At 48.4% G+C, this 11,968-nt stretch overlaps 1 protein-coding gene across 1 annotated transcript; it reads right to left on the bottom strand.

Moving 5' to 3' along the window:
• Window positions 1–9,277: 9,277 nt before the first annotated feature.
• Window positions 9,278–11,835, bottom strand: LOC144123393 (uncharacterized). The gene is made up of 2 exons (XM_077656233.1): window positions 10,984–11,835; window positions 9,278–9,691 (listed from the first exon to the last, which is right to left on the bottom strand). The coding sequence occupies exons 1-2, from the start codon at window positions 11,776–11,778 to the stop codon at window positions 9,611–9,613; spliced, it is 876 nt and encodes a 291-aa protein (XP_077512359.1). The 5' UTR covers window positions 11,779–11,835; the 3' UTR covers window positions 9,278–9,610.
• Between the last annotated feature and the right edge of the window lie 133 nt (window positions 11,836–11,968).

The raw sequence follows: 11,968 nt of genomic DNA, 5'->3' as shown, positions 1-11,968 counted from the left end.
TTATTTTGGGGAGCTGCCATGTCGCATAAAATGAGGCTGTTCATAAGCTAGAATAAGCCGTGAAACCAGAGCAGGCTCTGGCTATTAGCGCTGTCCATCGGCCCCAAGGACAAGTTTTCCTTGCTTGTAGCCATATGTCCCATCTCCTGTAATCGTCTTCTTTTTGCGGTCTGCCCTGGACACGTCCATGAAAGGGGGCGTATATCCACCTCAGTGGCAGGCGTGGAATATTTAGAGCATGTGTTCGGCACTGAGTCTTTTTGCAGAGCTCCATCAGCACGTCACCGATGCAGTAAGGGCCGCCTCAACCTTTATTCTTCCAGGGGGCACCTCCTCCAATCACGTCAAGTTATAATAGAGGGGATGAGTGCACGGTGGCATCACGGTATGCACCTGCACTTCTCCGTAGAGGATGACAAGATGACAAGAGCCGAGATCAAAAGGAAGGCTAGTGGGGGAGGCATTTGTGTCTTCATCTTCTGGTGCCCAATGTATGGACACTTTTTATCATTTTTTTTATTGAGAGCACGTAACTCTTGAGTGATGCTCAGTGTCTTTGTAACTCTTTTGAGTACGTGTGGATATAAGACTCAGCTTCAGACGCTATGTTAATTATAGGCTCCATCGCACCACGGACAAAGTACAGCTCTATCACAAGCGGGTCCGGATGGTCCGTGACGTACTCCCGACATGTGATTAACTCAGAATGCGTTCGACTAGTAGTCGCCGTTTGTAAATCCTTGTTATCGTTGTAGTCGTCATCAACAAGCACTGCGAAGCTCGGAATTCGGTGGCTTCCTCATCGCCATCGTTGTCGCATTGCCCGGGCTGCTTACCAACTCTGCGCCCAAGCGCTTAGCAGTAAGTCCTCCGAGAGTGACCTGCTGTCCAAGAGCTTGGAAGCAGCCAACGTTATTCTATGGCGCGTTCTATCGTGGCCGAGGAAAGACACGAACGGAGGCAGCCAGGGCATGACCGAAAGTGGGCTTTATTCACCGACGCCGCTGTTTATATAGCGCTTATCAAGACTGTCGTACGTCTTGGTCATGTGCCTGAACTGATATAAGATATGACATTCTTCCCTTCTCAGTGACACAAAAGTCATTCTAATTTCTACTTTGCTTCTTCCTGTAGTTTTGTGCAGTGTATCTGTCAGGTGGGTTTTCGCACAAGGGCGCTTCGTCGCAGTAATGGAACTTATGACTGGTTGCCTGCAAAGCTATAGGCTCTTCGTCTGCTGCGAGGCTGGAACTGGCCTTGTTATGCTCAGTATTCTCTCTTCCTGCAACCGCTGGTGGATCTCGTGGTGTTTTTGGTGAGAGGGCCTTTGGTGTCTGCTCGTCATCGGACGCCCTTGGCTCAGGTTAGGGTACCCGAACTTGGAGAAGGGGAGCATTGCACCTCGCTTCCACGCTTCGGGAATCTGGAAAAGACCTCTGGAGAAGAGAAGTCTTCAAAAAGGCCTTTTGGAACTTCTGAGCTTTCTAGACCTATCGCTTCTGTCCACACAGTAGTTTGTCTGGGTGAACTGTAGTCGGTCTTGAACCCTAATCATGTATGTGACTGGGCTAACAACTTGTTCGACAGTACCTTCTTGCCATGACACAGGCTCACCTCGTGTGGTCTTCACGTAGACTCCATCACCGACGGAGAAGGATTCTGCGGATCGTCTTTGTTCATTGCATTGTTCCGTGTCTCGTGTGAGACGTTGCGCCATGTCCCCTGCAAAACTTGGTTTCAGAAGGGTCAGTGCAATTCGGGGCAGGCGCTTGAGGAAAACTTCAGCAGGTGTCCGCGAAGTCATCAAGTGCGGGGTGTTTGTATAGAAAAAAAAGAAATTTGTTCAAACGTTCTTATATTGTACTCTTCACTCCAGCATTTTCATCGCTCAGAACCTGTTTTAGGAGAGCTTCCTGCTGCGTGCGCTTGTTGAACTTGCAACGCTCGGCGATTACTGAATACTCAGGACTGAAGTGCTGTTCTGGTATCTTCTGTACTTCTGTGAAGGTCTTGTCAGTATAGGACTGTCAGGAACTGAAGTTTTCTCGAGCTCCTCGTACACTGCGTTCAAGAACAACCTCAACTTCTTTGCCTCCGGGATCTCGTTAAGTGCCACAAAATTATCAAACCTCACGAAGTATGACTCAATATTGTCGCTTAGTGGATGAATAAAACGTACACTCGCCAAAAATGGGTTTTAAAATATGACGTTTCGAGACCACTACGGGTTCCTTGTTCACAAATATGACGTTTCGGGACCACTGCGGGTCCCTTGTTCACAAGGGTGAACAAGGGACCCGTTGTGGTCTCGAAACGTCATATTTTAAAACCCATTTTTGGGGAGTGTACGTATTATTCATCCACTGTTTCCCCCTCGCCAGACAGGATTCTGTCGAACCCTTGACTAAATATTGTCGCTTCTTGAGTTTAACTCGGGCATGCTTCCGAAACCTTCCGAAGCCCCTGGTATTGCCATACTGAAATGCTTGCCTTCTGTTCGTGGTCCGGTCGTTCGTTCCGCTTTAGCCGCTGTGCCAGCCCTTGCTTCGGAATCGTGGCATCATCCCGTGCTCGTCGCCAGTTGTCCTATCGTGGCCGAGGAAAGACGGACGCAGGCAGCCAGGGCAGGAATGAAAGTGGGCTTTATTCACCGACGTCTCTGCTTATACAGCGCTTATCAAGACTGTCCTACGTCTTGGTCACGCGCCTGAACTGATATCAGATATCACACAAACCACTAGTACATGCTCCGCAGTTTCGGTTATGCCGCAAGTGGAATAGTCCGGGGTGTCCGCTCGTCCAATTAAATGTAAGTACTTCTGAATGACACAGGCCTCGACTCGCGGTTGTGATGTCATCAAATGTGCGTGCACATACTCTCTTCTCACCACATCGTCACCCAACACGACACTCTTCGCCTCCCAGCCTTCCCCAGTGCAGAGTAGTAGGCCAGACATCATCTTTCTGGCCGATCTCTTTGCCTTCGTTTCATTAAATTTATCTATCTATCGTTGTTGTCATCAAAAATTTCACCCAAACGCACGTATGAGATTGACCCCACAGTCAAGAAGTGAGTAAACGTAACGAAAACATTTCATATGAAAAGTAAGTTTCCGTGTCAGAATGGTTAGTGGTGTTTGCGACATCTGCAGTTGAGCAGAGACCATCGACCCTTTATTTGTCACAGCCTTCGGTTTTATGCACAACGACCGCCACTCCTGGTCACATTGGGACACGTGGACGACACGACAACCAAAGTAAATGCCACCGTATGCACCATTCGCTTCTCACAAAGCTTCGGCGCTCGTATACCAACAAATCGCCGAGGTGAACAAAATGCTATTCGCGTTGCGGGCTTTGCAAAGCAATTTATAATTTATCGAACTCAGTCGAGGCACAGACACCGAATACGATTATCATCCCCTTAGTCAATAAAAGGCATGGTCCGACTATAGGGTCTGCGGCTGCGGTTTTGAGCTACAAGTGATCAGGCGGTCTGTGGTCATGCATGGGTGCCGCGGTATCCTAAGAAAAGCAAAATGATGCATAGGCTCAAGAATGCTCGTCACTTTGCTCCGCAAAGTTTTAGTTCTCAGCTATAATATTCTAGTCGCCCTTATCTTGAAAAAAAAAACGTCAAATATATGCTGCAGGAAACTGATATACACCCAACAGAGTGTTCTCATCCCAACAATACGGAAACAGCCTATTGGTAATAGCAATGATCACAGAGTTATTTAGCTCCGACTTTGCCATGAAAAGTTCTCGAGGAAGCGGATAGAGCATTTATAAATTACTAGGACATACGAACAAACTTTCTCGCGTTATCCCTTGTTATGTGAAAGTCTCTATTGAGGGTTATTCAGATATGTCACACGATAATACCTGGTGCATGAAACAGTGCATGCCAAAAATGCAAAAAGGGACGCAATTCAACGGGCATCGTCCTCTTTAGCCAGCTACGAGGCCTTTACGACATGACCGACGGGCAAAGTTGCATGCTGCCAAACCTGAAAAAGAAAGCACGCATTATTAGTATCTAATCACTGCACACTCTCCCGCACAATATTACGAAGCTCAAGCATGTCGAACGCAAGAACTCAACAGCAGCCAAAACAGATACCAAGCTTGGATCCATATATTAGCATCTCGCTGAATTAACCGCGTCAATCCATACCGTGACAAGAGGAGCGGGGTTCGAGCCCCAGTGCCGCCGGGTACCCACCGTGATACATGGGTACAAGCTTCCCCTGGCCTGGTGCTCGGCTTGTAATCAGGGTGAAATGCTTGGGAAATAGGTCCTTGACCCCACCTTGAGCATATGAAAAACACCTTGTGCCATGGCGCGCTTTGGCCGCAGATGCCCTTGCGCCATAAAAATTCACTATCATCATCATCATCATACCGCGACATGCATCTCTCTTTCTTCTCTTTAAACACACCTACTGTTTCCTTTTGCATTTCTTTTTGATCTATCCTTAGCCTCTTTTGAAATTTTTCGTTAGAATTGAAGTTTTCACATCACAAGAAAATATTCACAGAATACATCATTTCGCAAACATAATTTCCCCGTAGCACACACCGGTAAGAAGGCCGCTCATTGCCAACACCTGCCTACCAAATACACCCCGCTTCGTTCTGATTTCACAGTGATTTCCTTCTCAAGACACATACTTGTCGTTACTTCTTGCAGAAAATTTTCGCTACGCACAATGAAATTATTTTCGTTTATTGACCTTACATGCTTTTTCAGATTCTCTCATTTCGGACTTCAACCGCGGTTTGACGACGAAGAAGGATTGCCATGGCGAGTCACTACGCATCTTCGGGCACCTCCGGATTTCACCACGCATCATCGAATTCGTATTACGGTCTTCCAGCACAAGGCGGTGAGAACACACCTGGGCCTTATTCCGGACAGGGAAATCCGCACACTGCCCAAAGCGGGTACTCGCAGTGGTCCTACGATGTGCAACAGCCAGCAGTTCATGCAAGCCTACTTCAACGCACCGGGCCTCAAGAGTACCAGGGCAGTCACGGCGACCCCTACGCCGCACCACAAAGCACAGGTCCCTATTACGTCCTGTACAGTGACTCAGATCAAATTCCCTCATTTGTTGACGCCGACCTGCAGTATCTCTACGGTATGCACGCTTCTCGTAGTAACCATTCGTTGTGCGCGCATCACGCCGGCGTTTGTCTCGAAAGACAAACTCCTCGTGACGTCCATTGGCAGTCGGGATACACAGACGGGCAAGGGACGAGACTTTTCACCATGGAGTGTGTGCAGTTTTGTTGCTTTGTGCTGATACTGTTCGTCTGCACCTTCCTGCTCATCCTGCTGATCATTCGCCTGATGGCCGAAAGGACTAAGCCAGATACTGGTGCGCTCGCAACCGTCAACCTCCTGGACTTTACTGGGTCGGATATGTAGTTTGTAAACATCGCGTTACCGAAACACGGTGAACCAATGCGTTGATGTGTCCAAGGCATGAACTGTCAAATTTTCTGGCTAAGCTTAGCAAATGCCTGCAGACGTTAAAATATTCGAACGCAAATAAAGTATTGCGCAAGTCATAACAGGTGCAAGTGTCGAATTTTCCCTTGCCTATTTTGGAAACCAAATCGTATGAAACCACGGAGTATTTCCTCTGCATCGCATGCAGGTGGTTTGTCATAAATGTGGTGTGGAAATAGCCAAGAACCTTTCCAAGTGTTGCCAAAGCCTGCTCTGCGCAATCAGTATAATTTCTTTAATATTTTTACTCTTCTGTCGTGATTGCTAATATTTAATACCTCTACTTTAAATAACCTGGTCACTTTCAGTGAGGTTGAAAAAGTAGGAACTGAATGTCAAACACGAGAGAGAGAGAGAGAGAGACAAAACATTTAGTCGCTGCTCCTAGGGTCTTGGGAGTCTTCATGGGTGGAGTTCCTGGTCCAGGACTCCTGTGATGGCTGCGGCAGCTTGGGCTTGTTCGACCAGCGAAAACTGATCTCAGGGTTCCCAACTGGTCCAGACAGCGCGGCCGCCCACTGCTCAAGCGCCATATAAATGCGAATAAAGATTATTTCTATCCTTCACTGCCGCGAAACCATCAACGGGATTGTCACAGGTTCTCAGCGTAATCTTCTCCCCGGTAAACATAACCTTTACTTACGACACAGTGGAATCGGAATGGCCGACAAAATGGAGAAGACGCGAAGCTCCTTTAGTCCGTGTCTGATTGTCAGAGCTCTCTTGTCGATACAAGCGTGCGGAACCAATCAGGCCAGCAGTTCTTTTTGCGGAGACCGATTACGATGCGTCCGAGAAACGTCGAGTAACCTCATTGTTTAAAACTCCCCTGCGATCGAATTGACAGGACTTTGTGCTCGCAGATCATGTTCAAGGAAATGACCTCAAATGCCGACGACCAGCCTGTCTCTGACTGGTTTTTTTCGGAGGGTGGCATTCAGATCGGTTAGAAAGCGTGTGAAGCGCAGTCTATCACGAAGTCTTCCACGGACTCGCCGCCTTGTTGGACCCTCGTGTTGAAACGAGCCTGTTCAAAGATGGCGTTTTGCCGCGAAGTAGCTGTCTAACTGCATTAGGGCGAATCCTAAGCTTTGGCGTTCTCCCAGAAGAGCTTGAAGGTTCCGAAGGCGTCCTCATCCTGGTCCCACATCAAGAAATGCAGCCTGTCGACTTGTGTGACCCTGGCTCGGGTAAAAAACCGGAAGTCGTGTGGAAACGCTCAAACCACTTCGGCCACTCGGCAGAAGTTGTGAAGCAGATGGCCTCGGGGGGGGGGGGGGGGGGGGGGGGGGATGACGAAGGCAACGTAGTCTAAGCCGGAGATGCTGCTGTGACGTGTGGTGGGTTTACAGTGGGAATCGCGTTACTTCTGACACCATGTTGAGTTACAAAAAACAAAACAAGAGTGGAAATGTCGCAGCTTTCATTAAATCAAAACCTTTCTGAAAAATTCGCCAACATTAACCTATTGCCGTTCTCCTACACGTTAATTATACGGGCCGTTGCTCAATACCAGGTTACTGAGTATTCACAGATCCCTGTATAAAACATCGCCATAATCGTACGGTCTTACAGCAGATTTTATTATTATATGCAGATATCATAACCGTTTGGACTGAGGCAGCGGACTACAACTCCTCAGAGGACAAATAAATTGAGCTGCAAGCTGCGCTCAATACCCTCGAAGTCTCCCTTGCGAGCCTCGAACTCGAGCATGCACATCATAAAGCGTACTTTATTGCGATTGGAAGCCTCGATAGATCACAATATCAGCTGTCTTTTTTTCTATCAGATCATATGTTGACGTGTAACCGAGGCACTATCCCGTTTATAGTGGTCCCTGTCTTCCCCAATAAAAGCTCTGGAGCATGGATTAAAGGATTAAAGGCTTCCTGGAAGCAGAGGCTTTACATGGTCACAGGTATGTCTAAAAATACGGTTCGGCCAAGCAGACAGCTTGTCTTACACACACTCAAGCAGCGGCCATTATAAACTATATACGGGGCACCGGTATACGAGTTCACCCGGCGTGATGAAGCTGCTCGTCAGATAATGTTACCAGCAGCTCTACGCACCATAACCGGCTCGCCACATCAGTCTGGCGGCCCTCGAAGCATCCACTCCGTTAGCACCTCTGTTGGATATTCTCTGCGAGACATTCCTGTATGGTACAACTAAACCGGGAATTGCACTCGACCACTACGATCGCAGCCTACCTATTCCCTCCGATTTCACAGGAGCGCCCCTACCCCCATGGCAACAGCCGTATATGGGTTTACACCATTGCCGAACGATTGCACGTGATCACCCCATACAACGGTACCTTTCAATGCAACCAATGGCTTCTGTGATAAAGCTGATAACGAAATGGATTTGTATGCAGTCGCATCTACAAAATACAACGTGCAAAGGGCAGCCCGGGTCTGTCCAGAGTATACCCGTCGTTCAACGGTTCTCGTAATCGTTACGCCCCATGGGTTACTGAGACCTATGGTGATCTTCTGGGGCTCCATGATGTCCCGAAACACCAATCGACTCATTCATCCGCCATGCGCGATACTTCTCTCCGGATTAGACTCGTCACAGATTACCATGCCGCCACTCTTGAACTAAATCGTCCTACCTATAACATCCCAGTCGTGACCAGGCTTCATCGCCTTTTGTCCATGTTTGAAGAACGCGGGCATAATAATCGCGCCGCATGGACTCCGAGCCGCACGGATGCCGGCGCAGGGAATCAGCCTCGCTCATGAACAGGCCAGGGAGCGTCTCCTTACCGCCACATCTCCGCTGGACCCTGCTGACGAGCACATACCGTACGTGTCTCCCGAAGGTCCAAGTGGTCAGAAGACATTGCCATCTTACATTTTCGAAGAAATCACCTGAGGAACGCCAGTCGTCGTATTAATGATATCACCCCTAATGGTTTTCTCGCCGATACCTCCAAGCTGTCTCGGGTGGACCAAGTTATCATTAACAAGCTTTGTGCTAATGGTGCTTACAACCCCGACATTCTCTACTAATGGATCGCGCCCCATCGCTCACGATGGTCGTCGTCGATCTCACCCCCCTCCCCCACCAAAAAAAAGAAAAGCAAAACGAGAAATGTTCATATCTTATTCTCAATTCTCAGTTCTGCCAGCTGACCAGAATCTCCATTTCATCGTTTTCGGCATCGTTCAGCAGACAACTGACCACTTTCTTTCGACAGCAAACAGGTATACGTCTTTAGAAGACATAGAGATCACGTCTGCGCACACCCAATGATGCAACTACGTGCGGACTTCCCTCGCTTGTTGCTCCAGTTGTGTGTTGGGTCGGGGAAAAGGGATGTTACACTCGGAGTGCCCCGAATTCTGGGACCGGCAACCTGTAGCTATCAACAATGACTGTGCTGTTCAGCGTCAGCGCGCCGACTGACGCAGCCTCGTCTTCTGGTTTGCACTGAACAAGTCTTGAGCCTGACATTGTGTAGCCAGCCAGATTTTTGGCTCATACAAAATATGCACGCTGGCGGCGGCTCGGAATTCCGTGTTGACGCCTGAAGCTGCCACCAGCGTGCTCCACTGAAGCATGCAAGCACGCGCAGGGAGTCTACTATTTCAAGGTTCCAGCCAGCAGTGCCTCTCTCAGAGCAGGGTAGGGCAAAACGCAGCTACAATGACGAACTAATTTTTCCACGCTCCGTCTCTAATCCTGCTTAAATATCGCTGAAACAAGAGTTTTTTATGCTCTTACACAAATGAAAGAGTAAGCACATATAACACGCAGTTTATTATAAACCAAGTTCCGGGTGGACTGGTTGCCTGAGCAGGCGGCTTCAATTATGGTATCCATAGTGTTAACGAGTTACGCGATTTAATATAAGTTGCGAATATTAAGAACTTTGAAAATTTTTTGCCAGTGTCAAGGCAATCAAGCAGCTAACTTCATCCTTATCTCAACAATGTTGCAAAGAGCAGAAGTAGAGCGCAGAAGTGCTAGATAAAATATGAGTACACTTATGATGTGCGCTTCAACTACTTAAATTTTCAAATAATAAGCCTGCAAAAGTGACAGGGCTCAGAGCAGGCGGATTACGATGTGACATCTTTAACGCGCCGTGCCCGCCTCTTCTGTCGCCGTCAGGATATCATTTCTCGTCAGTGGTGGAACGGCTGCTTGCTTCCGAGCCTGTAAAAAAAAAGCAGCTATATATTAATGTAAGAACATCTGACTGCGTAGCGTATGCATCCAGAGGAATTTCCGCATGCATTTCTGCTTGGGTGAAATTTTACTAACACCGGTGCTCAAGGTAATGCACACTACCACAACATTTCACGTTCATGATGCGCTGATACTGTGAAGCGCTCGATTCCTCCGCAATGTTCAAAATAATAAGCTTCTCTTTTGGTCTGCTTAGCGTATCTGTGATGGTCTTTCTGATATATGCGCATCGTTCTCTACGTGCCAATTCGCCAGAGCAGAGTCTCGAGTCTCTCGTTAAAGGGCAAGTGAAGAGATTTAAGAATTCAATGAGTTTAAAAGGGCCGAATGTGCGAAACATGCAGGTAAAGCCTGCGAAATCGTTTTACCGTAGCATTTTGAAATGGTGGTGCGATCGCCGAATAAAGCGGCGTCGGCATTGAGGTTTCTCTGCAGTGCACAGTGACGAGAAGAGGCCCCGATAATGACGTCACACACGACGGCACTACCTTTCCAGCGAATAAACAGTTGTTTCATGGAAGGAAAACAACGCCATTAAAGGTGAATCTCACAAAGCATTGTTTCGCGGCATCGTACGACGCACAGCAGCATGCAGGCGAAGGCAGCGGACATCTGAAGTTTCGGCGGTAATGACGTCACAGCCAGTTTCCTCGCACTTCCCCAACGCAGTGAGGAGAAGCGTCAACATCGTCGCGGTTTTAATCGATGATTACGTCACCATTTTAAATGCGATTGCAAAAATACATTGCATGCTTTACCTAGACGCTCCGTAAATTCGAATTCTTGAATAACCTCGAAATTTCAGAAAACTATTTCAAATTCTCTTTAAGCAGAGCGCTATGCGTGTCTATCATGATATCGAGAACAGACCAAAATTCATCGCCAGAACCTCAGCAAAGTGTATGTGGAGGGCTCCGGGTTAATTTAGACATCTCATTTCACCACCATCCAAATGAGACTGCCACGACCCCGAATCTCGGAAAAGAAATTCATCGGACGAATTAGGCTAACCGCGTGGATCGTGGTGCTGCGGTGCCGCGATTGTTTCAAGACGAATTCGACGAAAATCGTTGTATTAAGATGTTGCTGAAAAATAAAAACTCTAACTGAACCATAATTTGAGAATAGCTGAAGGGTGCTCCGTGTCAAGTTCATCCTCACCAGAGATACTGGGAAAATACGGGATCATGGGATTCATGCGGGCCTTGTGAAAGCATGCAGGTGAGTTCTAGGAAAGAAAGAAATGCGGTTGTTCTTACCTGACGGTGAATGCGCTTGCTAGGCCTACGCCGGGTCGAGCGGGCGGTGCGCTTCTGTCGTGGGATGCGCCTCCTACGGTGTACTGGCTTCCGGGGACGGGTGACAGTCGCACCCGCATTGTACGAGGACTTGCCTCCAGTAACCAAAGGCTGTTCACGGTCGTGTTCCTTATCGCCGATCACCCGATACTCCAAGTTCGTCGTGCTGACGTCACTATCATCCAGAGGGGTGGAAGTGCGCTTACTCCTTGTCCGCTTCCCAGTTCTAGCCGTTATTTTCAACCCTTGCTTTCCCGTGCTCGTCTGCTCATTCGAGCCTGCTGACGGCTTCAGGCCTCCAAACTTTGCAAAATGTTTGCCTGCGTCTACATCGTCCATTGCTTCGATATGACTGTCGTGCAGTTCGTCCTGAAGCAAGGCAGTTGCCCAGATGGCAAGGGTGACGAACACACACAAGACCAACACGAAGACCAAGAGCGGCATGCAATTGAGACTCTTGGAAGGCAGTCCCTTAGAAAGGGACGTGCTGGAAGATTCTTCTGAGTCACCGATGGCCAGTGACGTCATCGAGGGTAGCACTGGTGACGGCGAGGCCAACGACGCCAAGTGAGGGCAGGAACGATAGACCTCGAACGGGGCGCGCCCAGATGAGATGAGCTCAGCCGTAGAAGAGAGGCTGACGACGGCCGACGCGGCAGGTACTGCAGGATAGCGATGCCCCCGGACAGTGTTGAAAAACCCATCGGAGTAAATCGCTTCGTTCTGACCGCGTCGGAAATTTTCGTAGTTGTTCATGGCGGACAGCGTACCAAGGGACGTCGAAACAGCGTCTCTTTTTCTTTGTCGACGTGTACCGCGTGACCACGGAAACCACGCGATCTTGCAGGTCAATTGTTTTCTTTTTTTACGACCGCAGAAATGGAGCAAATTTTCATATTCTAACGACGTCTAGTAGGAACATTTCGTAATGAAGGCGAGGACATCC

The sequence above is a fragment of the Amblyomma americanum genome, chromosome 3 (genome assembly GCF_052857255.1).
Source record: "Amblyomma americanum isolate KBUSLIRL-KWMA chromosome 3, ASM5285725v1, whole genome shotgun sequence".
Classification (NCBI taxonomy): Eukaryota; Metazoa; Arthropoda; class Arachnida; order Ixodida; family Ixodidae; genus Amblyomma; species Amblyomma americanum.
The sequence above is the reverse complement of the archived record's forward strand: the minus strand, read 5'-3'. Positions and strand labels throughout refer to the sequence as shown.